This window comes from Salminus brasiliensis, chromosome 19, assembly GCF_030463535.1.
Source record: "Salminus brasiliensis chromosome 19, fSalBra1.hap2, whole genome shotgun sequence".
Lineage (NCBI taxonomy): Eukaryota > Metazoa > Chordata > Actinopteri > Characiformes > Bryconidae > Salminus > Salminus brasiliensis.
In genome coordinates this window covers 3,671,114-3,698,613 of record NC_132896.1, presented here as the reverse complement: position 1 = coordinate 3,698,613, position 27,500 = coordinate 3,671,114, and the positions used below count along the sequence as shown (strand labels likewise).

Genomic DNA, 27,500 nt, shown 5'->3' with positions numbered 1-27,500 from the left:
TAAAGGGTTTGGGCACCCCTGCTCAGAGTATCACATGATCGAGAAGTGTCTCCTGCTTTTGTTGGAGTAACTGTCTCTACTGTCCAGGGAAGAAGGCTTTCTACTAGAATTTGGAGCAGCAATGCTGTGAGAATTTGATTGATAGCATTCACAGACAAAAGCGTTAGTGAGGTCAGGATGTTAGATGATGACGATCACCACCCCACCTCTTCATCCTCAACTCCCCAACTCATCCCAAAAGTACTGGATAGAGCTCCACCACCATCATTCCAGAGAACACAGCTCTTCCACTGCTCCACAGCTCAATGCTGGGGGGCTTTATACCCCTCTAGCCTACGCCTGACATTATGCAGCATGGTGCCAATAGCTTCATGTTTATTTATCTGCTACAGAGAGTCTTATTCTACTGGCAGTACTCTCTACAGCGACTAGACAAGCTGTGTCCTAAAGTAGCTATATATCATGGAGTCTAGTATTATTTAGAGTTCTCCTCAGATCAACACCTGGTTTGGTGGTAAATCAGGGCTTAATGATGGTGAATCAGGTGAGCTGCTGCTGCTGCTGCTGCTGCTGCTGCTGCTGATGGAGTTGAACACATCCTCCACGCTGTGCTGGCTGGACTGGGGGGCGTCCAGGAGAAACCTGGAGGAACCGAGCCAACTCTGTTCTTCAGACTAGCTCACCGACAAGATCTCACTACTTTCTTTCTTCAGAATGAGAAGCTCTTGTTTCTCCTTTTTACTGGATTTATGTTCAGCTGCTTTATCTGATCTGATGAGATCTGGAGCTTCTACAGTAGAGGGATTAGATTAGAGGGATTAGAGGACCTCTGTATTTGTAAGTACTGTGTGTAAATGTATGTAACAAAAGAAGGCAACAACCTTCTACTGGAAGCCAGTCTAAAAAGATTGTGTAATCACAGACTGTGATACAGCGAAACTGTTTTCAATTGTGGTGCTGCTAACAATGCTGGGGCCTTCTCTGTGTCTCTAGAGAGGCCTTCTCATTGAATGACATACCACAGTGTTTACTAATCACCATGCTACAATACCTTAAGTCAAGACAGTGTCTTTGTGTATCGTCAGCCTGAAAGTAGGTCTAAGTAGGGTGTCTAGACTACTTGTTGTCTATATTATGTCTATATTATATAATGTACTATATTATGTTATTAATACCCCTTTAATTAGCTAGCATAAATAAAGCCTAGGCTAACGTAACTGACATCGGTCTAATATCTATGTTTGCTAGGTTATATGGCTTTAGGCGGCCTTAACCAAAACACACAGCTATGAGCTATCACTGCCTAGTCTGCTGCGAGTCTGGCTTTCTTTTAAATATTTAAGAAAGTCCATTACTGTCCATTACTCGAAATGCAATAAGCTGGCTCTGACTGGAAGCGTTAGCTGCTCAAGCTTTTGGAAAGGCGCTGAATGCAATCAAATCCTCACAGCAATGCTCTTAAATCTAAATCTATTTGAAAGCCAGTAGAAAGGGAAACAGTAGAGAGGGGAAAAAAAACAATAAAAAAAGCAGGCGTCCCAATACTTTTGTCACATTTCTCAGTACACTGCGATGTTCAGCCCAGCTGAGTGTAAATGAGTGATGGTTTCTGTGTGCAGGTATCCTGGTCCCGGGCGAGGAGTGGCCAGAGCTGGAGCGGGCGGAGGGTTTGGCACGAGGAGCCGCTCTTAAATGGGCCTCAGGAGTGTTCTGTCGGTCGGAGAACCTGGAGAGGCTGGGGCACTACAGGAAACGGGAGAGTCAAAGAACAACGTCCATCAACTCCAGATTAAAGGTATGTTATGTCATCTGGGTTGCTGGTGCTTATCTGCTGATGCTCACTGTAAATGATACCTTCAGCCTTATCAGCTCCAGTTGGACAGTCAGGTCTTCTTGTTTTCTGTGTAGTCAGTGGTGCAGTCTTATCTGGAAGGGGTGGACTGGGGTCTCGGGCAACTGCGGGAAGCGCGTGCTGAGCTAAGGGAGGTGTCCCATGCCATGCACAAAGTGAGGTTGGAGTGCAGCAAGAACGCTGAAGGCACCATGACCCTGGAGACACTGAGGGATATATCCACAAATCACTGCCAGCTTCTGGCCGCTGTTAGCAACCTGCCACGCCTCTACTCAGGTTAGCGCTCATTCTGTTGTCATCTCAAATCAAACGTCATAATGCTTAATAACAAAAGCCTAACCAGGGTCAGGAGCTGCAGGTACACAGAAGCACAGGACAAAAGTATTGGGACACCTGCTCATTGGTGAGGTCTTGCTGTTGGATAATCATCACTCCACCTCATCCCCAACTCCCCAAAGGACTGGATGGAGCACCAGAGAACACAGTTCTTCCACTGCTCCACAGCTCAATGCCGGGGGGGGGCTTTATACCCCTCCTCTAGCCCACGCCTGGCATTAGGCAGCATGGTGCCAACAGGTTCATGTTTATCTGCTCCAGGGAGTTCTATTCTATTGGCAGTGCCTATCTATAGAGACGAAACAAGACATGCACGCACATTCATTAGAAGCAGTGTCCACAAACATTTGGACATTTGATGTACACTACATCTGTAGCATTTGTGTCTACCAGTGTTCATCTGTGCTGTCTTTGTTACATAAATAAATATATAACACAACAGCCTCAGATAATGGAGAGGATAAGTTACTGAGATCATTTCTGACCTCTGCTAATGGCCCACTCTGCTTATTGCTCTGAAGAAGCGGATTTTAGATGAAATCAGATAGCTGTTTTTGAAGACTTGATTGCTTGTTTTAGTCTATTTTAATCTAATTTGAATAATAATTAGTACTTAGCAATTCAGTTAGTCAGGGACTAACCAACAGCGGACAGTGAGCACACATCCCCAAACAGTATTTAGCCATTACTGTGGCACCTGGGGAGCAGAGAGGGTTGAGGGCCTTGCTTAAGGGCCCAACAGTAGAAGTTTGCCAAGCACAGGTGTGTCAAACCCACAACCCATCAATCATCAATAGCCCAGTGTTCTAACCGCAGGAACCACCACTGCCCCCAGACTGCCCCAGACTAAGCCAGACTGAGCCAGACTGAGGCAGACTGCTGATGTGTGCATTTGGCATGGCCACATTTTTCCGAGACATTGTCTAGACAGTGACAGTGGTTCAAAAATCAATGTTTGACATTAATTATTATTATTATTAGTTATAATACAACTTTGAACAATAGGCTTTGTATAGAGTTATTAATTTTATACTACAAAAGGTTCTTTAACCTCTTAAAATTCTCAGTTTTATGAAATATTCAGTATCTACAATTAAACTACAATGTACGACCTGTAGTATAGCTCCACCTACAAACAATTTGTTTCTGCTATACCATATCAGTGCGGAATATGGTGCTGGAGACGGAGCGCCTGGTGGAGTCACGCCGGCTGCTGGAGGCTCATGCCCGGCTAATGGAGCTGGAGCGCTGGCAGGACGAGGTGCTGCTGCAGCTTCATGGTTTTGGGGGCTCGTCCGGTACCAACCTGAGCCCTGAGGATGACAAGCTTGTGCAGGACTTCTTCTCTGGAGTTGGACGCTTGGTGGAGGCACTGGCTAAAGAGATGTGGGCGGTGGTGGGCAGTGGACTGACCCAGTCTCTCCAGAACCCCACTCCGTTTGTGTCGGCGGTGCGTATTGTGGAACGCGAGGAGGCTCTGGATCAGTTCTTCCAGGAGGAGCGACGAGGTGTGTCTGGAACACACAGCAGGCCGATGCCCTCTGGAAGACCACGCTGCTGGAGAGAGCGCTTCTTCAAGGTGAATGGATTAAAATGAATAAAAATGGAGCATTGCTAGTGCTAAGGGGAGCTACAAATGGGTGGGTTAATTGGCAGAACCGAATTGCGATTAAAGTAGTGTGTGTTCCTCAGGTGTTGGAGGAGACGGTTGCTGCTCGTTTCCGCAGTGCGTCGTACCTGCACACTCGAGGCCCTGGACTGGCCGGTCATCTTTCTGCCCTGCAGCACAGCATCATGAACGACCTAGCCACAGTGCGGAACCTGCTGGAGCAGTGTGTCCCTCCTCATTACCAGCTGACCAAGGCTTACCTGCATGCCTGCCATCGTTGCCTGCAGGCCCATCTGAGCCAAATCATTGGCTGGGAGCTGCAGAGTGGGGAAATCTTTGCTGTGCTTAACTGGGTCCTGCACATCTACAACAGGTGAGGCTCTGCCTGTAGAATCTAAAAAGTCATAAGTATGTTAGAGCTACAGCAGGTTAGTTTAGTTCAGTCCCATTAAAGTGATGCAGTGATGCATTTACACTGAAGGTGCTTAGCAAACACTCTCATCCAGAGAGTCCACTGGCTAACGTCAATAGACTATATACTAAAGATATCACTGAGCCAAGTCAAAGGCAGACACAGGAGTCAGTGCTGATCCCTAGAAACCCAGATACACAATATCTACTAATGCCTAAATATGAAAATACCTAATTGCAGAGATTCATAAGATAATTAGAGATGGTAAGTGACTGAACAAGCTCTTGGGTGGCTTACCTTGAGAGACATTTCGAATTCTTTGGATGCTGTACAGAAGAAACTATGATCGGAAACAGACCTGAGCATTCGAGACATTGAATGAAGGTGTCCTCTGAGGGTGTCCTGTGATATTTGACACCTTACCAGATCCTTTAAGATCCTCAACGAATCGCATTGCCGGTTCACCTGTGGTTCCTTTCTTGAACATCTCATGGTAGGCACTGACCACTGCATACTGGGAACACCCTACAAGAGACCTGCCTGGTGTTTTGGAGGTCTAGCCATCATCTAGCCATCAAAAAAGGGGGGCACAGTTGTGGCTCAGTCGTTAGAGCTCCGAACTGACTGCTTTCTTGCTGCTACTTGTTGACGTGTTGATGTTATGACTAATTGGTGTATAGCATCGATGGTCTTGCTGGGGTTCAGCTTCAGTTCATGATAGGAGAAGCCATGCGAAGATATTACATCACCAAGAGAGCGAATAGGCCAAATATAAAAGGACAAAGCACTGAGCCTTGTGGAACACCAGTGGAGGGTCTGCTCTGAGTAGGTGTGGATTGAGTTCATGTTACCTGTTAAGACAGGTTAAGGCACTCCTATAGGTAGCACCCAAGCCAATGCCATGCAGGGCCATGGAGATACTTGGGGTGGGCCGTTTGGCTGATCCTGTCATATTGTGGAGTATCTCTGTCACTGCCACAAGGGCAGTTTCTGGAAGGTCTACTGTTTGTAGATAGGATGTTCAAGAATTTTTAAGAGGAAAGAAATGAGAGATACCAGGCAGTTGTTGTCGGATGTCGGAGATGTCTAACCTTGGCTTCTTCAGGATGGGAGGAGTGGACGATGTGGAGAAAACAATTAAGTGTAGATCTGTTCCTGGCAGTCAGGATGCACATTGATTACTGCGGCCTGGCGGTATTACTTTTAGATAGAGAAGGTCATGTCACTTGAGATCGTGCATTTTGACAAGTAAGTGTTTCCTCCTGTAGCTCAGAGATGATGGGTGACCCTGCCCTTGCTGCATATCTGGACCTAGAAGAGCTGGGCCCATTAATATCTCAGGAAGGTCTGGAGCAGCTGCAGAACAAATATGTGCAGAGTGTTCGGGTGAGATTGCAGTGGCTTTTAAAAGTCATGGTCTTTTTAAAGGGTTTTGTCTCTGGGCAACATGTTCTGAGCTCTGTCTGTAAATGTCCTGGTAGAAGAGCGTCTCAGAATGGATGCAGAAGGCACTTGAGGTGGAGTTGACGGACTGGCAAAGGGATCAGGAACCTGATACTGACCACGAGGGCTGCTACCACACCAGCCTCCCTACAATCATCTCTCAGGTAGTCCAGTTACTGTTTTTCCCTCTGACTTCGGGATGTTTCCTTGCACTTCGATGAGAATGAGATTCGTTGATATGTACAATTGGAGACTGTAGCTTCCTATCCTAGCTCTTCATCAGAGCCACCTGACACACTCGTGTCAGCACCATGCACACAACCATGGCAATGTCCCTTCTCTGCTGGGAACGGTCTACTGCTAAGGGTCCTCCTTGTTTCTTCACTCATTGTCCATTCTATCAGCTCCACTGACCACATAGGAGCACTGTGTAGTTCTATAATTCCAGACTGTATCCATCTGCTTCTCTGCATACTTTCTTATTAACCTCCTTTCACCCTGTTCCTTAATGGTCAGAACCTCACATGACTGACCACCACAGAGCAGACTATAGTATTTGGGTGGTGGGTCAGCATTCTCAGCACTGCAGTGACACTGACTGACATGGTGGTGGTGAGTGTGTTAGTAGTGTGTGTTGCGTTGCTGGTACGAGTAGTGGATCAGACGCAGCAGTGCTGCTGGAGTGCTTAAACACTATGTCTGCCCACCCACTGTCCACTCTATTAGACACTCCTACCTAGTTGGTCCACCTTGTTGACGTAAAGTCCTTCATCAATGCCTACAGGACGCTGTTGGCTGGATATTTCTGGTTGGTGGACTCTTCACAGTCCAGCAGTGACACTGAGGTGTTTAAACACTCCAGCAGCACTGCTGTGTCTGATCCACTCGTACTAGCAGCACAACACACACTACTAACACACTCACCACCACCGTGTCAGTCAGTGTCACTGCAGTGCTGAGAATGACCCACCACCCAAATACTACTACCTGCAGTAGAGCTGAAGAAATGGACTGGGGTTCTATGGTCTTAATGTTTTGGCTGCCCATTGTGTCCGTATATATATATGGATGGGTTGGGTTCCTCCATTATAATAAAGAAGGGCTTTTTTATGGTCTCTGTGTTGGTAGATGTTAGAGGAGAATGCACGTGTGGCTCTGATGATCAGTAAAACTCTGCGGGACCAAACTATTCAGATGGGTCTGTATGAGATGGAGAACCTCCTAGCTAGGTACGTGGTGAGATCCACTGTTCATATGTAATCAGGTGTCAGGTGTCCAGAAATGGTGCTCATGTTCAGTCATGTGGTTTTCTTATAGAAAGACTATATTAAATATCTAATTCCACAACAGGTTTCGAGATGCCATTGTTGAGTTCGGCAAGGAACATCGTAAGGATCCGACCACAAACAACAAGTTCTACCTCCATTACCTGCTGGCTTGCATAAGCAACTGCATCATCCTCAAGTGAGATGGTGTACAAGTGTCTTCGGACAGTATGTCTGTGCTAGTGCTATTTGTCGCAAAGACTTGGGCTTTGGAGCTATGGCTCTTGAAGGTTAAAGGGCAAAGTTAGCCCTTAGCTTAGCAGGATAACATCTAAGGTAAAAGGTAAAGGTGCACATATTTGTCACTGTACAGCGAAATGTGTCCTCCGTATTTAACCCATCTGTGGTAGTGAACACACACACTAGTGAACTAGGGGCAGTGAGTGCACACACACCCAGAGCGGTGGGCATGCCAACTCCAGCGCCGGGGAGCAGAGAGGGTAAAGGGCCTTGCTCAAGGGCCCAACAGTGGCAGCTTGCCCAGCCTGGGAATCGAACCCACAACCTGCTCACCACTGAAAAAAATCTAGTTTGTCTAAAGCGGTTAGAGCTCCGGGCTATCGATAACAGGGTTGTGGGTTCGAGTCCCGGGCTTGGCAAGCTGTCACTGTTGAGCCCATAAGCAAGGCCCATAACCCTCTCTGCTCCCAGGGCGCTGGAGTTGGCTGCCCACCGCTCTGGGTGTGTGTGTGCTCTCACTGCCCCTAGTTTACCAGTGTGTGTGTGTGTGTGTGTGTTCACTACCACAGATGGGTCAAATGCACCCTTACCTTTACCTTAAAAGAATTCATCATGGTTTTAAATCTGTAGCCACTCGCTAAGCTAGCCTTGGCTTAGCTAGCTTAGCTGCAGCTCCAATGAGTATCAGACAGCCCAGAGCAGCTGCTGTGGACTAACTGCTGAGCCCAGATACAAGTGTTGACCATAAAAACCTCTGTACAGGACAGACACAGAAGAGAAAGATGACCCATCAGACACATCGTTATTATGAAATACCGTCCTCTTTTTGAGATACCGTCAACATTTATTAAATTACCACAGTACACAGTATTACTGTTACACCACCCAACCATACTGTCAATGCCAAATCACCTCTGACAGTACAGATATAACCTCAATGATACACCATCGTTGTCTTCTTTCCCTACTTCAAGGACCTCCACAGAGAGCCTGCATCAACAAGTGGGTTCTCGGGCATCAGTGAGATTTTCCCGGATCCCTCCGGGGCCGCTGACCGCTCTGGACCGGGCCGTGAAGAAAGCCTGCCGGCTGGTGATGGACCAGCTACTGCTGGACCTGCAGCCCTGTCTTGCAGGACTCCTGTCTCGCACCTGGCTGGCCCAGGGAGACGTCATCCCCAAAGTGTGCGGCGTTCTGGAGCACCACTGTGAGCTCTACAGCCGAGTGCGCTCGCCCTGCCGCCAGGTGAGTCAAACCTGACCAGTCTACAGCTGTTGAAAATGATATGGAGTCATTTTTAGGTTCATCAAATGTAATATTTATGATGTAAAACCATTATATGAGTATTAAAAAATACACTACATGTCCAAATGTTTGTGGACAGTTTTTCTAATGACTGCAATTAGCCACTTTAAGTTACACCCATACACACAGCTTGTCTAGCTCCTGTAGAGAGGTACTGCCAATAGAATAGGACTCTCTGGAGCAGATTAATGTCATGACCCTATTAGCACCATGCTGCCTAATTCCAGGTGTGGGCTAGAGGGGTATTAAGCCCCCCAGCATTGAGCTGTGGAGCAGTGGAAGACCTGTGTTCTCTGGATTTATAGATGGTTGGTGCTCCATGCAATACTTTTTTGGATAGTTTTGAGTTGAGGAGTTGGGGATGATGTTAGTTGGGGATGATGTCACTCAAAATCCAGACCCCACTAATGCAATCAAATCCTCACTGCAATTCTCCTACAAGAACACCTTCAGTTACTCCAACAAAAGCAGCATGAACTCTTAAAAATAGCCTCAATTTTAGAAGAAACAATAAATGAGCAAGTGTCCCAATACTTTTGTCCAAATAGTGCATATATTTATGTGTACTGGGATAAACCTGTGGTGTGCAGCGGCTGCAGGAGGAGTGTCAGAGGCTGACGGTGGTGGAGTATGTGCGGGCGCTGATGCAGAAGAAGCTGATCTGCCGGAGTGATGAGGACAGACAGCAGCTTGCTCAGCAGATGGTCCAGGATGCTCAGCAGCTGAGGGAGCATTTCCAGAGCATGGTGAGAAAATGAGGAAACTGCAGCGTGTGGAAACGTCCAGGGCGGAATTTGATTCCCAGTCCAGGTTCTACATGCATTAGATTGCACCACATCTCCTCAACATAACCCATAATCGTCCACTTAGTTCAGTCCTTTTCCTGGACTCCTTTAGACAGTTTATTAGATACGTTTACATGTTCTCCTGCCCAAAAAGTCTGAATTAATCACTAAATAAACCTTTTGAATGGATTGACACTATTAGAGCATATGTCTAGGCAGGGAAGGTGAGTTCTAGGGGGCTTCGAGCTGATGGGACCTAAAGCCAGACCATTGCCAGGTAGAGGTTGACTATAACTGGACCATCAGGAGGAGCCAGGGGCGGTGGTGGGGTGTGAGGTTTTGTTTTATAGTGCGCAGTAATAGAGAGCAGGAGGTGGGCGTGGTCATTTCTCCCAAACTTTTCTAGTTAGTGCGTAACTCCAGTTAAAGCTGTCTGTGTATTTTTAGGAGGTCGACAGCACTGTTACTGAGGTGAACCCCGCAGCTCTGATCCCTGTGCTGGCAGACTTAATTAAACTTAAGGACCCTGGCCTGCTGACCCTGGAGGTTTCTGGACTAATAACCAAATATCCTGACATCAGGTAGGCTTCCTCACTGCACTGGCACAAAACCAGTTACAATAAGGGTTTCATAAGGGTTCCCTTCTCTTTATGAACCTCACAGATATGGCAAATTTAAAATATGGTCTGTGCTGCATAAACCTTGTATCTCAGTTTTTGCAGCTGGAAGCTGGCAGTTATTCTTTATATAATATCAGAATATCATGATAAATGGACAACAGAAATGCCAAGAACCGCTTCATAACAAGAAACCCTGAGAAACCCTGCAATTATATCAGAAATATTCAGATATTTATTACAATGTTTCTCAGCCCTGGTGCTCGAGGCCCTCTGTCCTGCACATTTTAGTGCTTATCCTGCTTTGACAAGTCCACTAAAACACATCAGCTCAATACTTAGTTGGATCAGGTGTGTTGGGAGCAGGGCAAGTACTACAAAGTGCAGGGCAGTGGGCTTCTAAGCCCAAGACTGAGAAACACTGGATCATTAAACCTGCAGTCAGAATTTTATAGATTTTTTATAAATGATCCCCTGAATGGCCTTTTTAGGTTTTATGTCTGGGGAAACACCCCCATGGATACATGGGGTGCTTCAAAGGAATATCTATTTAAAGTACTCCTAGCAACAAGTAAAAAGACATTACCAAGAAATTGGCATCAAACAAATCCACCACAGATGGGAGACGAGATTAATGTTGTGAAGGATTAAAGGTTTTATATAATGGATAAAATAAACAACTTTTCATCTCAAAATGATAGATTTAACATATACTGGGCAAAATGGGTAAATTACATAAGTTCTACTCATCCTAACGTATTTGCTTTATAGGGCACTCACTGAAATGTCCCTCAAACTCTGTAAATTGTTTAACACTCAGGAATGACATCATTTCTATTATTATGATAACTATACATATCATATATATATATATATATATATATATATATATATATTATAATTTATATTATATATGACTATAATATTATATATTATAGTCATAATATTATATTAATATTATAGATTTTTCTGTTTCTTGACTGCCTGTCAGTGTTAACACATCAGGTTCATTTCTTTTATTCTTTTATTCTGTTTTTTTCCAGCCTATGGTTCCTTTAAAAGCCAACAGTGAGAGTTACGAGGTTTCCTTACAGGCAGCACAACAGGTTTGTGTGCCTTTCTTGCCTGGTAGTTTCCAATCTCCTGATGTCTGTCTTTTTTTCTTTTTTGTAAGTGAGGACCATGTGTCTGCGCTGCTGGACGTAAGAGGGGATGTTCCCAGAGACATCCGTGGGACAGTGCTGTGTTTACTGGAACAGAGCGCTCCACCGCTGCCGCCGGGATACCGCCCAATCTTCCCCGACATCCTCGTGCCTCCTTCCAGCATGCCTTTCTGCCTGCCCACTGCCAAGTGCGCCTGACGAGCTCTCTCAGTGGACCTGGCTAATACACCCCATCCTGTCCGGCAAAGAAAACAGGATTCATCAACATCGACTTGCTAAATTTAGCAGCTTCCTTCTCTCTGTCACCTTCTGACACAATTTCCACATGAACAAAACATGTACAAGCATCAGCCATAACATTAAAACCACTGACAGGTGAAGTAAATGAAATTGATTAGGGTGGATATACGAGGCAGCGAGTGAACAGTCAGCTCTTGAAGGTGATGAAGGGGCAGGAAAAATGGACAAGTGTAAGAATCTGAGATGCTTAGAACCAGACTGTGATGTTCTAGATAGACGACTGGGTCATCAGAACATCTACAGAACATCAGGCAGGTCTTGTGGGGTGTTCTCTCAGTATGCAGTGGTCAGTACCTACCAAAAGTGCTCTGAGGAAGGACGACCCGTGAAACAGTGACAGGGTCATTGGAGGCCTCGCCTCACAACTTACAGGACTTGGAGCCAGATACCACATTCAGAGGTCTTGTGGAGTCCATGCCATGCCAGAGAAGTTGTTGAAGATGTTCTGGTGCCACTATATTAGGCAGGTTTTAATGTTATGGCTGATAGTTATTAACAGAAATCCAAAGCTATGCTGATGTAACAGCTTAGTACTGTATTCATGTGGAAATCGTGTAGACTTTTTAATAGTCTAAGGGCAGTATTGTGTGCAGCACCCGAGCAAGAGGCCTAATCTGCTGACCACTTTGAGTTGGCCCTGATTAATTATTGGTCATAAAGAGGAATCTGTTGATTTACTGATTGCTGTGGGTTAATTTTAAGGTGTAAATTTCCTTAAAGTGTGATCTACTAAGCTTTGGTGGAAACCTTGCTGTATTATGATTTACAAAATATGTGTATATCATGGTTGAGTATGTACAATAAAGTCTTTATATGAACTATTGTGTATGAAACATATGCATATACTAAAACAAAACATTATAAAAAACGAACCAATCTGATAAAGTAACGTACAAAATAAGCTGCCCTAAATCTTACACTGGAGATCATGCTATAGTTAGTAGAGTGTAGACACCTGCTCTTCTCATCTCAAGGTTATTAACAGAGGGCTTTGTCCCCATTGCTGCACCAACAGCCTCAGCTCTTCTCAGAAGGCTTTACACTAGACCTGGAAGCATTGCATTCATCACATGAGAGCATCAGTGTGGTCGGGTACTGATGTTGCATGATTAGTTCGGCCACTCCGACTCATCCCAGAGCTACTGAATGGAGCTCCATCGCTCCAAAGAACGCAGCTCCACTGCTGTACAGCACAATGCTGGGCCATTTTTTACATATTAAAAAAAAAAAATTCACTGAACTCTACATTTCTGGCAGCATGTGCTGTCACTGAGGTTTGTGCCCTATAGGGCCATTGGTGCGGCGGCCGGTCGGAGCAGCCTTGCTCAAGTCCCGGGTAACAAACCCACAAACCTGTCATCAATAGCCTGGAGCTCTTAGTAATATTAGTCCTACAACAATGACAACAACAATGACAATACTACTACTACTAGTAATAATAAAAATCATCATAATAAATAATAATACCTTACTTTTAATATTTACTTTTCCTATTCTCAACTTAAAAAAAGTGATTAAGTTGCACTGACACTCTCTACAATCTCCTGGATTTATAATTTAACATTTGTAAACAGGTTCTTATTTTATTTCATTCTTTGAGGGCACATTACATCGTTTGGACCTTGGGAAGGAAATATAAAATAAGTACCAGCATCTTAATAACACTTATTAATAACAAATATAAAATCTACATTTCTGTTGTTTAAATACGTTTATTTATTTATTATTTATTTATTAGCCATACCATGGAGTTCTTAATGTTATAATTATTTATTGTTAATTTATGTAATTATTCATTTATTTCTTCATTTTTATGTATTTATTTATTTTATTTTATTTTTATTTACTCGCATTTCGGTCATACCCACCCAGGGGGCGGAGCGAGGCTCGGTCACGTGACGCGCTAGGCGTGTTTTCCGGAAACTGAACATGGCGGCGTCCAGTGAAACCATCGTGTGTTAGTGTGTGTGATCTCTGGAAACTGCCCCGTAGTTCAGTAAATATCAGCTCGCTGACCGCCGCGACCATGAAGACGTTTTATGGCCGCGCTAATCCCACCACCGGCGGCCTGGACTGGGTGGAGGAGAGCGAGGAGTACGACTATCACCAGGAGATCGCGAGGTGAGGGACTGTGAGCACAGTCGAGCCTCATGGACTAATATGAGAGGAGTAATCCCACCAACAGCACCTAGACAGACAGATCAATAGATATGCAGACAGACAGACAGATAAATGAATATGCAGACAGACAGACAGACAGATCAATAGATATGCAGACAGACAGACAGATCAATAGATATGCAGACAGACAGACAGATAAATGAATATGCAGACAGACAGACAGACAGATCAATAGATATGCAGACAGACAGACAGATAAATGAATATGCAGACAGACAGACAGACAGATCAATAGATATGCAGACAGACAGACAGATCAATAGATATGCAGACAGACAGATCAATAGATATGCAGACAGACAGACAGATCAATAGATATGCAGACAGACAGACAGATCAATAGATATGCAGACAGACAGACAGATCAATAGATATGCAGACAGACAGACAGATCAATAGATATGCAGACAGACAGATCAATAGATATGCAGACAGACAGACAGATCAATAGATATGCAGACAGACAGACAGATCAATAGATATGCAGACAGACAGACAGATCAATAGATATGCAGACAGACAGACAGATAAATGAATATGCAGACAGACAGACAGACAGATCAATAGATATGCAGACAGACAGACAGATCAATAGATATGCAGACAGACAGACAGATAAATGAATATGCAGACAGACAGACAGACAGATCAATAGATATGCAGACAGACAGACAGATCAATAGATATGCAGACAGACAGACAGATCAATAGATATGCAGACAGACAGACAGACAGATAAATGAATATGCAGACAGACAGACAGACAGATCAATAGATATGCAGACAGACAGACAGATCAATAGATATGCAGACAGACAGACAGACAGATCAATAGATATGCAGACAGACAGACAGATCAATAGATATGCAGACAGACAGACAGATCAATAGATATGCAGACAGACAAACAGACAGACAGATCAATAGATATGCAGACAGACAGACAGATCAATAGATATGCAGACAGACAGACAGATCAATAGATATGCAGACAGACAGACAGATCAATAGATATACAGACAGACAGATCAATAGATATGCAGACAGACAGATCAATAGATATGCAGACAGACAGACAGATCAATAGATATACAGACAGACAGACAGATCAATAGATATGCAGACAGACAGACAGACAGATCAATAGATATGCAGACAGACAGACAGATCAATAGATATGCAGACAGACAGACAGACAGATCAATAAATATGCAGACAGACAGATCAATAGATATGCAGACAGACAGACAGATCAATAGATATACAGACAGACAGATCAATAGATATACAGACAGACAGACAGATCAATAGATATGCAGACAGACAGACAGATCAATAGATATGCAGACAGACAGACAGATCAATAGATATACAGAAAGATCAGATCAATCGATATACAGACACAGCTAGATTGAGTATATTAGCTACTATTACTATAAAACAGCACTACAGGAATATTACACAGTGGTATTTATATTACATTAATCAGAATTATGAAGCTCACTGTAGTTTTTTACTATACTACACTAAGAGAGTTTTTCAGAACAACTGACTGTTCCTTATAGTATTTTACTGGTTGTTTACTGTTAGTTCTGTAAAGTGCTGAATGCATGTATATTATTGGGATGGATAAAGGCACTTTCACCATGTTACTATTAACTAAGATGCTGACCTACAGTGAGGCCATTTACACTAGAGCTGGGCAATATGACAATTTTCTAAGCATATTCAGGATGTCATCAGAACCCTGATCTTCTGCAGGTTTCATTATCAGCAGTGTAATTAGTCTGGTTTAACTGGGTGAAGAGCAGCAGATGTTGAATGATAATCACTGGTCTAATATGGGAGAGTATTTGGATGGCAGTTTTTAAGAATCTGTCACTACTGATGTATTTTGTCTGCGATCACGTCTATCATGATAAATCGCGTATCGTGAAAATTCTACTTTATATTTTACTTTTATTGCAACAGACTAGCTGTAAGTTGTTAACTAATGACTTCCCTAAAATGTTTCCCTAAAAAGACTATAAAGGATATAAAGGATATAGTATGTGTATGTATTTATATATATATATATATATATAATATACACTAAATTACAATATTAAAGTCTTAATATATAAAGACTTTGTACGATACACAATATTTATCACGATACTTGTAATCACAGACTAAATACATCAGTAGCAACAGATTCTTATAAACTACAGTTCAGATCCTCTCCTGTACTGAATACAGTGATTTATACTCAACATCTGCTGCTCTTCATCTAATGAATCCAGTCTAATCACACTGTTAGTAATTAAACCTGCAGCTGATCAGTGTTTATTAAGCACTAACAGTCTAACAAAGATATATATATATATATATATATATATATATATATATATATATATATATATACTGTATGTGTGTGTGTATTATATGTGTACACACACATATATACCACATACTCTCCAATGCTTGTTAGAGGTACATTCTAGATGATTCTGGGCCGTATACAACCCAGATAAGAGCATAACTCATAACTCATGAGTCAGTAATGGCAACAGAAATGGTGACCGTTTTCGTTGAGTTCTGGCATCCAAATTTGGACAAAGGAATCTCTGCCATTCCATGGTGGGATGTATGTATAAATGTGGGCCAGATCTGATCAACCTGTGGCCAGTATTAAAAGTTATTTTATTTAAGTTTACTTGATATTTTTTAATATGTGCCTTGTTCTTTAATTCAGTTGTAAGGGGTGTTTTTCCATACTGGGTTATACAAAGCATGTTTTTTTCTTTTTCTGGCTGTAATGAGTAATTAACCCGTTACTGCTGGTGAAGTACTGTCCTGTCGTTTCTGCTTCTCAGGTCCTGTTATGCTGATATGCTGCACGACAGAGACAGGGTGAGTTTTGTCATGGACAACTTGCCTCCATCATCCACCAAGCTGGATCCACCACAACTGGCCTGATCACAGTGATGTTTGCAGGGCTTGTGGTTTTTGAATGAGAGTAAAAGAAATGGCCAGATTTCAGCCTGCTACACCAGCTGTGTATAAACTGGATACCGGTTATATATCAAACTGTAGGTACGTTTTGCACTGGTTTGCCATGGCATGCCTTTCAGAGCTCTCCTGTTTGTCCCGACAGAATGAGAAATATTACCAGGGCATTCGAGCAGCGGTCAGCCGGGTCAAAGCTCGAGGAGAGCGGGTCATTGTTCTGGACATCGGCACAGGAACAGGCCTTCTGTCCATGATGGCAGTTACTGCAGGAGCTGACTTCTGCTACGCCGTAGAGGTGAAGACTACAGCCTGGTGATGGAGGATGTTAGTGTGTTGTGAAGTGACAAAAAAAAAATGACCTGGATAACTTGAATATCTCTGGACTTGCGTCTTACAGGTGTTTACGCCCATGGCCAAGGCTGCTGCAAGCATTGTGAAGAAAAACAGCTTCTCGGACAAGATCAAGGTCATCAATAAGCACTCGTCTGAGGTCACTGTTGGGCCAGGTAAGATCCCGAGAAACTGGCAACTTGTCAGGAGAAGGAAAAAAAAAACTTCTTATCTTTCAATTGAAGTCGATGTAAAGATATTTTAATCCAAGTAATTTTGGAGCATTTCTATTGGTCCATTCATTGTGAAAATTTGACCTTATAGAAAAATGGAGATACAAGGTTTTAGCGTGACAGTGACAATATTTAGAACGTACAAATAAGATAAAGGGAAAATTAAATACATTCAAATATGAGATAATAATAATAATAAACAGCAAATTGTAAAATAATTGTAGCTACAGAATCTTACATGATAAAGCCAGAAAAGCCTGATGTTGTGTAGAATGGTAGATGCTGTTACAGGCTGAAAGTGACTGAATGCCTGTGCTTGCAGATGGAGATATGCAGGAGAGAGCAAACATACTGGTGACAGAACTTTTTGATACAGAGCTAATCGGAGAGGGGGCGTTACCTAGCTATGAGCACGCCCACTTACACCTGATGCAGGTATGGACTCATTACTGTGGCTGATATCACTGTTATCCTTGCTCATTTCACTACTGTCCTCACAGCAGATCAATAAAAATAAGTGTGCAACACCTTTCATATACTAACGCCAAGGGAAATAACCTTAGCCATACCTTTATTACCCTAGCCATACCATGGGAATTAACCATAGCCATACCTTTATTACCCTGGCCATACCATGGGAATTAACCTTAGCCATACCTCTATTACTTTAGCAATACCTTGAGAATTAACCTTAGCCATACCTTTATTTCCTTAGCCATGGGAAATAACCTTAGCCATACCTTTATTTCCTTAGCCATGGGAATTAACCTTAGCCATACCCTTATTACCTTAGCCAAGGGAATTAACATTAGCCATATCTTTATTACCTTAGCCAAGGGAATTAACCTTAGCCATACCTTTATTACCTTAGCCAAGGGAAATAACCTTAGCCATACCTTTATTACACTTAGCCATATCATGGGAAGTAACTGTGGGACTTAACCTTAGCCATACCTTTATTACCCTAGCCATACCATGGGAATTAACCTTAGCCATACCTTTATTACTTTAGCAATACCTTGAGAATTAACCTTAGCCATACCTTTATTACCTTAGCCAAGGGAAATAACCTTAGCCATATCTTTATTACCTTAGCCAAGGGAATTAACCTTAGCCATACCTTTATTACCTTAGCCAAGGGAATTAACCTTTATTACCTTAGCCAAGGGAATTAACCTTAGCCATACCTTTATTACCTTAGCCAAGGGAATTAACCTTAGCCATACCTTTATTTCCTTAGCCATGGGAATTAACCTTAGCCATACCTTTATTACCTTAGCCAAGGGAATTAACCTTAGCCATACCTTTATTACACTTAGCCATATCATGGGAAGTAACTGTGGGACTTAACCTTAGCCATACCTTTATTACCCTAGCCATACCATGGGAATTAACCTTAGCCATACCTTTATTACTTTAGCAATACCTTGAGAATTAACCTTAGCCATACCTTTATTACCTTAGCCAAGGGAAATAACCTTAGCCATATCTTTATTACCTTAGCCAAGGGAATTAACCTTAGCCATACCTTTATTACCTTAGCCAAGGGAATTAACCTTTATTACCTTAGCCAAGGGAATTAACCTTAGCCATACCTTTATTACCTTAGCCAAGGGAATTAACCTTAGCCATACCTTTATTTCCTTAGCCATGGGAATTAACCTTAGCCATACCTTTATTACCTTAGCCAAGGGAATTAACCTTAGCCATATCTTTATTACCTTAGCCATGGGAATTAACCTTAGCCATACCTTTATTTCCTTAGCCAAGGGAATTAACCTTAGCCATACCTTTATTACCTTAGCCAAGGGAATTAACCTTAGCCATACCTTTATTTCCTTAGCCATGGGAATTAACCTTAGCCATACCTTTATTACCTTAGCCAAGGAAATTAACCTTAGCCATACCTTTATTACCTTAGCCAAGGGAATTAACCTTAGCCATACCTTTATTTCCTTAGCCATGGGAATTAACCTTAGCCATACCTTTATTACACTTAGCCATGGGAATTAACCTTAGCCATACCTTTATTACCTTAGCCATGGGAATTAACCTTAGCCATACCTTTATTACCTTAGCCATGGGAATTAACCTTAGCCATACCTTTATTACCTTAGCCAAGGGAATTAACCTTAGCCATACCTTTATTACCTTAGCCAAGGGAATTAACCTTAGCCATACCTTTATTACTTTAGCAATACCTTGAGAATTAACCATGGGAATTAACTTTAGCCATATCTTGGGAACCTCGCGTATGAATCATGTTACACAGGTAGAAAAATGTAGAGTTAGGAGTTTAGCCCAAGGACTATTTTATGTAGAACTATTGTTGATTAATAAGCATGGTGTAGGTATACAGGTTACAACACCACTATATACTATATATAGTGGCGTCAATTGATAAAAAAATGTAATACATTTTTGTGCAGTAGAACAAATAAATGTGTGACGAGGTTAATAATCTTATATATATATATATATATAAACATACATACATAAAACATAGCAATGTAGTAGTGTAGCTTCACCCGAGGACTATTATTACTAATAGTGTCATGTACTTGCCAGGCTGGGGACCTAAACCCTAGTCTGGTGGTGGGGCAGTGGGAGCTCAGTGGTTAGAGCTTGATGGGGGTTATGGGTTCAATACCCGAGCTTGGCAAGCTGCCACTATTGCGCCCTTGTGCAAGTCCTAAGGTGCATTCAGTCCGTCACAAAATGGTAAATATGGTTGCCTTGTCTTGTCTTGTCTGTGAAGGCTGTAGGCTAGGCTGCTAGGCTACACCAACCACCATATATATTTATAACATATTTTACCCCCTCATATCTTTCATTTGTTTTAAAGCACCTTTTATAAGATTATATATGAGATGAGGAGTGCCTCAGCGCGGCAGAACGGTACTAGCTTCTTTATTCTGGTCTGGAGTGGACTTGGTGTTTGTGTCCTTTTTGCAGGAGGGCTGTGAGGCGGTGCCCCACAGGGCCACCATTTACGCCCAGTTGGTGGAATCGGAGCATCTCTGGAACTGGACACAGATTCGTCCGGTGCAGGTAGACGGACACACACTGCTGCCCCCTGCTGCGATGGGACAGTGTTCGGGAACACCTTCAGTCTGTGACATCCAGCTTAGCCAGGTTCCTCAGAGTGCTTTCACAGCCCTCGGGCCCCTCTGCACCATGTTCAGGTAACTCTGACCGTTGTAGTTATTGAACCTCTGACTGATTTGCTTCTCATGACTGACCCATTAACTCATTTCTTCTCTTGCAGCGTGGACTTCAGTAAGCTGGTCAGCAGCACTCCCTGCTCATACTCCTCCAGGTTTGTGGTGCAGGCGGGTGGGAGAGCTCAGGTGGTTTTGTCCTGGTGGGATCTGGACATGGATCCCAGCGGCAGTATTGTCTGCTCCATGGCCCCTAAATGGACTTACTCCGAACCCAAAGAATATCCTGTAAGTCAGCGGCCTCAGATGATGAGCATAAACCTCGTATCTGTCCTGAGAGCAGACCAGTAGCATTTTTGTAGCTTAATTATGGGGCAAAATAATTGTAAAATAATAAGATTAATGTAAAATGCTGTGTTTTGTGTCCAGTGGAGGGACCACTGGATGCAGAGTGTGTATTTCCTTCCTGCTGAGAGGAACGTGTCTGAGGGAGATGAGCTGAGCCTAACCGTCTTCCATGACGACTACAGCCTGTGGTACAGCCTTTCTGATGGGTAAATATACACACTCTCCCTTCTGTGTACATCTCTGAAATATTTACAAGACATCAGAACCACATTTCGATGTTTGGTTTACATAAAATGATAAACAATAAAATTGCAATATTTGGACAAAAGTATTGGGACACCTGATCATTCAGTGTTCCTTCCGAAATCAAGGGTATTAAAAGAGCTGATCCTGCTTTTGTTGGAGAAACGGTCTCTACTGTCCAGGGAAGAAGGCTTTCTACTAGATTTTGGAGAAGAGCATAGCTGTAAGGATTTGATTACATTCAGTGACAAGTTAGTTAGACAGTTACAGTTAGTGAGGTCAGGGTGTTTGAAGCTGATCACCACCCCACCTCATCATCCCCAACTCTCAACTCATCCCAAAAGTACTGGATGAAGCTCCACCATCCATCATTCCAGAGAGCACAGTTCTTCCACTGCTCCACAGCTCAATGCTGGGGGGCTTTATACCCCTCTAGCCCACGCCTCGCATTATTAGGCAGCATAGTGCCAATAGGTTCATGTATGTTTATCTGCTCCAGAGGGTCCTATTCTATTGTCGGTACTTCTCTACAGGTACTAGACAAGCTGTGTGTGTGTGTGTGTGTGTGTGTGTACACCAGCAATGGGTGCGACTTAAAGTAGCCGAATGCATTCATTAGATGGGGTGTCCACAAACATGTGGACGTATATTTGTCTTATATAATATATATAATAAAAATAGTGAAAGTATAAATAATAATAAAGAGTAAAGAGTATTAACAGTGTGTGAAGAGGGAGTGTATTATAGAGAGCGTTTTTCTCCTATCAGTGTGGACAAAAGCTCCTCCCGGCCGTGCTGTACCTGCCAGGCTCACCTGGTGTGGACGCGGCCGCGCTTCGGAGAGCTAAACGACTGGCAGAGGACGGAGAGATACCTCCGTGCTCTCCGCAGTGTGAGTGACTCTCTACAATCTGTACTACACAGATATTACTGTGTTACACACACTTTTACACCCTTTCATTTTTACTGCCATTTACACTACCCTTCCAAAAGCTTCGAATTGCCATATTCATAAGTTGTTGGTTTTTTTACATATTTATTAATAATTAATAACTAATATTAATGTTACTTGTTACTTTTTCAGTCTGTAATAATTCATGTTTGTTACTAATTAATTTATATACATATTTTTATTAATACTGTAAATTAAAAAATATATATTTTAATGAATCCTCAGATGATTGTAGGTATTTTGGGAGCAGAAGTTTATAAATTATAGATAATATTCTATAAATTATTTATTTACAGATGTATATGTTATGGTATTTCCCTCGAGGTGTGATCCGCACTAGGAGACCTGAATATTAAAAATTAATTACAACTTGTAATTAACAATTGTCCCTGTTTTATGACTTTTATACATTAGTGTATATAAACATTCATATAATATAATGTGTGTGTGTGTGTGTGTGTTACATTACAGATTCTGAGGCCGGATAGTGTGTGTTTAGCAGTAAGTGATGGAAGTCTGCTACCCATTTTTGCACACCAGCTCGGAGCTAAAAAGGTTCGAATTTGTTTCTTCATTCATTTCTCCTGCGTTTCATCGACGCTACCTCCAAACGAAATCTTTGACTCCTAATCAAACCTCCCCTCCGCTGCCGTCCCAGGTGTTCAGTTTGGAAAACTCTGGAATGTCAAAGCAAGTGATCGAGCAGGTGAGGAGGGGATACGGGAGGTGAACGTCTGCAGTGGTTCTCTTGTTCAGTTGTCTGAACCCTGTTTGTTTTGTCCAGTTTCTGGAGGCTAACTCGATTAAGAACGGGGTCCAGCTGCTGGGAATCCAGGCAGAGCAGCTCACAGCAGCCGACCTGGAGGAAGAACAGGTACAGCTTCTCACCAATGAAAATCTTGCTGCTTCTTAGACCAGGTATCACCCATAACATTAAAACCACTGACAAGTGAAGTGAATAATGGGATGGTCTGGTTTCAGTGGCACCCAGTGAAGGGCTGGATATATTAGGCAGCAAATGAACAGTCAGTTCTTGAGGTTGATGTGTTGAAGGAGGAACGACGGTGTGTGTGTGTGTGATGGCTAGACAACTGGGTCAGAATGTCTCTAAAACATCAGGCAGGTCTTGTACTGGTGTTTCCAGTATGCAGTGGTCAGTACCTACCAAACGTGCCCCAAGAAAGGACAACTGGTGAACCACCGGCCGGCAGGATCATGGACGCCCTAAGGCTCAGTGATGCAATCCAAAATTAAAGGATCTGCTGCTAATGTCTTGGTGCCAGACACCACTGGATACCTTAAGAGAAAAAATTATAATAATAATCTTCATTAAAAATGGTGGGACACGAAGCCTCCGGAGCAGAGTTTGTTTAAAATGTTAGTTTTAATTATTATAATGAATTTTTGTGAAGAAATGAAAAAGCACCTTTTCGGTCAGCAGCAGCAGCAGGAGCAGTTATAGGACACTGTGCCATCCTAAATAACACCCCACCGGTTATCTGATGTATAAGGCCTGTGTGTTCCCTTCTCTTCTACAACGCCTCCAGATTTCCGTGCTGATTGGTGAGCCGTTTTTCAGCACCAGTCTGTTGCCATGGCACTCTCTGTTTTTCTGGCACTGCCGCACAGCACTGGCCCGCCTCCTGCAGCCTGGCGCCACCATCCTGCCCTGCTCTGCCACACTCTACCTTCTCGCTGTGGAGTTCGAGGTATGCATCCGCATCCGCTGTGCTTTGAACTGTTTGCCCTGTGATGTTGCTCCTCAACTTCCTCCCTCTTTCAGGATTTGTGGAGAATCCGGGCCCCCTGCGGGACCTGTGAAAGCTTTGACGTCAGCCCGATGGATGAGATGGTGCAGGTAAGCCCAAATTCAGCTCAGGTAAAGACCTAGAAGTGCCTGTACTGGTCAGTTTAATTGGTAATTTAATATTCAATGGTTAGGGATACTGGTCTCATATTCTTATAGCGAAGAGTCCTGGCTGAGCAGTGATCAGCTAGCATCCAAACCGGCTTGTTTTTCAGCAATCCCTGGATTTCCGGGAGTCTCGAGAGGCAGAGCCACATCATCTGTGGGAGTATCCGTGTCGGGCCCTAACCAAACCACACCCAGTGATGACTTTTGATTTCCAGCAGTGCGTTCCTGAACGGCCAGTCAACAGCCAGGGAATTTTACCTCTTACTGGGTGAGAAGCCTCTTAAAATCAAGCTGAAAAATCTCACCCTGAGGGAATAGCCCAGTACTTGCAGTGTAGCATCTACTGTAGATTTGAACACTGCATGCAGGACACTTACAACTATTTTCTGACATTTCTGACAATAACTGGTGTTGATGTAACCTGCTGGCTTTCCAGGAGAGGGCGCTGTCATGGGTTTGCTTTGTGGATGGAGTACAACTTGACCGAAGACGTCACCGTCAGCATGGGCCTGTCTAAACCTGTCAGCGAGGAGGTATTAACCACATCACATCCTCTCTATCAGAGGTCCCTTTAGATTCAGACCTTGAATTGAGTTTCTGCTGCTGGGTTTTGTAACACTGGTGGTTAAATGGGGCGGTGGTGGATCAGTGGTTGTGGGTTCAAAACCTGATACACTGTTGGGCACCTGGGCACCTCTTTCTGCCCCACGGGTGCTGTAGTTTGTCTGACCCTGTGCTCTGACCCCTGTTTACTAAGCTGGAAACTGAATTTAAGAATAGGGGCGTCCCAATCGAAGGATTTCCCCTGATCCGATCTGATCTGATCTGGTTTATAAATAATCCAGCCCCACAGTTTAGATCAGACGAGCTGCTGATTAACGGGTTCAGTAAAATCCTTTATTTTCAGTCTCAGTTTCTATAATCAGACTTTCTGGACTGACTGATTTAGTTTAAAATGATGTTTTATAGTGTTTAATATCTTCTAATCCAGTCTGATCTCCTCCCTGACCAATCAGCTCCCAGCTCCTTTACAACACTGCAGTCTGATCACTTCCTGTGTGTGTGTGTGTGATATCTCTGGTATCTGTGGTTGTTGGTCTTCTGGTGTGGTAAAACAGAACGTTTCAGTGAGAGTTTTATAAGGGGTAAGATATAATGGTCTGTTTTCAGGTTCCACTGTAAAATAGCTCCACACTGCTGCAGAACCTCCTTTATTTACCTTCTGAGAACGACCACACTACTACTGCTGCTGCAGCTGGCTGGGCTATAATATGTTAATGGCCACCATTAACACCAGATGGCGCTCTAAACACCGCGGCTAAAACTCTAAACCAGATTGAGATGAAAATGATACCCGCTCCATTAAAATAGGCCTGGGTCGTCCTTTCTCTTGTTACGGGATGATATGAGGTGACATATCATGACTTGTGTATTAAATACTGTCATAATGCTGCATTTCTCTCCTTTTACAGGGAGAGTGTGTGTGGAGTCCACACCGAAAACAGGGAGTGTATTTCTTACAGACTCCGTGGGAAAGTTCAGGAGATGGACGGACAGTTGTGTCATACAATTTGACCTTTGACCCCAACATTGGTGACATTAAAATGGACTTCTCCATCACCCAGCCTTGACCTCGTGTTACAGCTTAAGAAATACGGTGGCTGCTGTGTCCTCTAAAAAAGACCTTTTATTAGAGCGGGATTAGATCACTGCATTTGGCATCTCCTCTTGATATTTACATGTCTCAGTATTCAGGTATTCATGAGATGAAGACTAGTGAAAATGTGACGGTTTTTAAGCTTCTCTGTGTGAATAGATGTTTAAGTTTGGACTTTTTTTTTTAATTCTGTGAAATAAATGTTCAGGTTTTGGATGTCGTGTGTTTGAATTTTATACAGGGTGCACTCACGAAGTACAGAACTGCCAACCTTCTGTTAGAGTTTTGTGAAAAATTTTATTTTTGCTTGGAATAATTGTATAATATGTCCTACACAAAGCACAAACATCAGGTCAAATGACAAAGGAATATTTCATGTTTCCATGAATAAACAACACAATCTTAATTTAATCTTAATTAAGAAGGCAATATTTATATATCTATAAGCACATCCTGGCAAATATGCGGGTCTCAATATTGTAGCGTTTGATCAGTGGGTTTGGTTCAGTGCATGGAATAGATTTAGCAGTTCCACTGATGAGGGATAAGATCGGTCACCCACACGTGTCCCTCTTCAGTACTGATGTTTAGAAGGAATCGAGAGACAGTGAAAATGGAATGGGCAACAATACAGAGATTCAGAGTCTTATGCATCAGCAGCCTGTGTGTTGGCCAAAACAATCTTTTCTCCTGGTTTGAAAGCAGGCATGCCGAGATACGGACAGCTGGCACAGCGGAAGGCGTCTCCCAGATAACACTGCAGAACAAAAAGAAAGCCGGTGTATTGAACTGAACTGCACTGTAGAACGAAATAAAATGAAGGTTCAAAGGCCGGAAAGTCATTTAGAGGGACACACGATTAACTGCGTCTACTGGACACAGGCTCAGAGGGGCCCAGAACCTAGGCAGCCGCTGGCCAGCATATTTATAGAGAGAACACTTACGCTTCCACAGGCAGATTTAGGCTGGCTGGCTTTCTTAGCCGCTTTGCTCTCCTGTTCCAGCTCCTCCGCAAGGCCACAAGTGCTTTACCAAAAGGAGAGAGGTAATGAGTCATATTAGATTTGTGTGTGTGTGTGTGTGTGTGTGTGTGTGTGTGTGTGTATATATATATATATATATATATATATATATATAAAATATATAAAATATATAAAATGCTCGGGTTACCATATGTGTTTTCCACATATGGTAGGGATTGTGGCTGGGCGGTTTGCCCAAATTGTAATACTATGGCACTGTGTGTGATGGTGGAGATACCACTCAAACACCGCAGCTACAGTCGGTTAATGAACATTAATACATACAAAGTCACTCAATTTAGCAAAACCAATATTATTATTTTTTCATAGCCTACATGACCCAATCACCTCCTCTCAGTTCAACCTACAACTTAGGCCCACTAAACCTCCCAGCCACGACATCCTAACCTTGGAGGATACCTGTGTGTTCCCAGTATCCTCTATTCTTTTTTTAAAAAACACAAATATGGTCACCCTCAGCACTTGGAGGGACAAATGTTTAACTGTACTGTATAAAAAAATAGATAAATAAATAAAATAAAATAAAAAGTCCACCAAGTATTATGGGGGAGATGACAGATGATCTACGTTCTTACCAGTTTTTACATGCTTTCTTTTTCTTGGTTCCTGATTCTCCACAAGAGGTTGCTTTGAGTGAAGCCGGGTCAGGCTTCTTCAAGTCTTCAGCGTCCAGCAGCTCATCCGAGTCCACCAAGTCCTACAAGATGGGAGATGGGAGGCAGGTTTATGTGGTTGGTGTGGCGCAAAAGATAACACTACTACCTGCCAGTGAACTACCACACCACAGGGGATACTGGGGTTCAATTCCCGGTCTGGGTGACTATGCTGCGCTACATCTTGGGCAAGACTCCTAACACTAGGTTGGCCCAATGCTGTAATACGACCTTGTAACCTTGTAAGTCACTCTGGATGAGAACGTACATGTAATGTAAATGTAAATGAAATTGAGTCCCTACAAATTGCGGGCATTACCAGAGCAGACTAAACACACTTTTTAAGTGACCAAGCCTTGATTAGGAGCGGTTTACACCACAGTGGCAGTCAGAAGAGGTCACGTCATGTTTACCTGTACAGGTCACAAACAGTGAAATATCACTGGCCAAGAGACACACAAGCCCT

The 27,500-nt window shown here is 43.1% G+C and overlaps 3 protein-coding genes across 8 annotated transcripts in view; 2 read left to right on the top strand and 1 right to left on the bottom strand.

Moving 5' to 3' along the window:
* exoc3l1 (exocyst complex component 3-like 1) overlaps positions 1–12,145 on the top strand; it is a 13,480-nt gene extending 1,335 nt beyond the window's left edge. Inside the window, exons 3-14 of one of the 3 annotated variants that reach the window (XM_072663939.1) lie at positions 1,620–1,795; positions 1,909–2,128; positions 3,352–3,767; positions 3,881–4,170; positions 5,478–5,595; positions 5,691–5,816; positions 6,781–6,881; positions 7,003–7,116; positions 8,132–8,402; positions 9,053–9,208; positions 9,695–9,828; positions 11,039–12,145. In XM_072663939.1, the coding sequence (XP_072520040.1) occupies positions 1,620–1,795; positions 1,909–2,128; positions 3,352–3,767; positions 3,881–4,170; positions 5,478–5,595; positions 5,691–5,816; positions 6,781–6,881; positions 7,003–7,116; positions 8,132–8,402; positions 9,053–9,208; positions 9,695–9,828; positions 11,039–11,225 (2,309 nt within the window). In that variant the 3' untranslated portion in view covers positions 11,226–12,145. The remainder of the gene's footprint in view (positions 1–1,619; positions 1,796–1,908; positions 2,129–3,351; positions 3,768–3,880; positions 4,171–5,477; positions 5,596–5,690; positions 5,817–6,780; positions 6,882–7,002; positions 7,117–8,131; positions 8,403–9,052; positions 9,209–9,694; positions 9,829–11,038) is intronic. The other 2 variants (XM_072663941.1, XM_072663940.1) reach the window with 2 other exon arrangements.
* The window catches only part of prmt7 (protein arginine methyltransferase 7), a 522,441-nt gene extending 496,887 nt beyond the window's left edge, over positions 1–25,554 (top strand). The window contains exons 1-17 of one of the 2 annotated variants that reach the window (XM_072662929.1): positions 13,258–13,448; positions 16,364–16,400; positions 16,645–16,794; positions 16,897–17,005; positions 17,385–17,497; positions 20,018–20,247; positions 20,331–20,511; positions 20,653–20,777; positions 21,583–21,706; positions 22,238–22,321; positions 22,425–22,472; positions 22,551–22,640; positions 23,314–23,475; positions 23,550–23,624; positions 23,789–23,949; positions 24,118–24,214; positions 25,154–25,554. In XM_072662929.1, the coding sequence (XP_072519030.1) occupies positions 13,354–13,448; positions 16,364–16,400; positions 16,645–16,794; positions 16,897–17,005; positions 17,385–17,497; positions 20,018–20,247; positions 20,331–20,511; positions 20,653–20,777; positions 21,583–21,706; positions 22,238–22,321; positions 22,425–22,472; positions 22,551–22,640; positions 23,314–23,475; positions 23,550–23,624; positions 23,789–23,949; positions 24,118–24,214; positions 25,154–25,312 (2,040 nt within the window). In that variant the 5' untranslated portion in view covers positions 13,258–13,353 and the 3' untranslated portion in view covers positions 25,313–25,554. Of the gene's footprint in view, positions 1–13,257; positions 13,449–16,363; positions 16,401–16,644; positions 16,795–16,896; positions 17,006–17,384; positions 17,498–20,017; positions 20,248–20,330; positions 20,512–20,652; positions 20,778–21,582; positions 21,707–22,237; positions 22,322–22,424; positions 22,473–22,550; positions 22,641–23,313; positions 23,476–23,549; positions 23,625–23,788; positions 23,950–24,117; positions 24,215–25,153 lie in introns of those variants that run through there. The other variant, XM_072662930.1, reaches the window with a different exon arrangement.
* A 56-nt stretch (positions 25,555–25,610) lies between these two features.
* ciapin1 (cytokine induced apoptosis inhibitor 1) overlaps positions 25,611–27,500 on the bottom strand; it is a 303,079-nt gene continuing 301,189 nt past the window's right edge. For all 3 annotated transcript variants that reach the window (XM_072662932.1, XM_072662933.1, XM_072662931.1), the window contains exons 7-9: positions 26,957–27,078; positions 26,283–26,364; positions 25,611–26,095 (exon numbers count right to left, since the gene is read on the bottom strand). In XM_072662932.1, the coding sequence (XP_072519033.1) occupies positions 25,985–26,095; positions 26,283–26,364; positions 26,957–27,078 (315 nt within the window). In that variant the 3' untranslated portion in view covers positions 25,611–25,984. The remainder of the gene's footprint in view (positions 26,096–26,282; positions 26,365–26,956; positions 27,079–27,500) is intronic.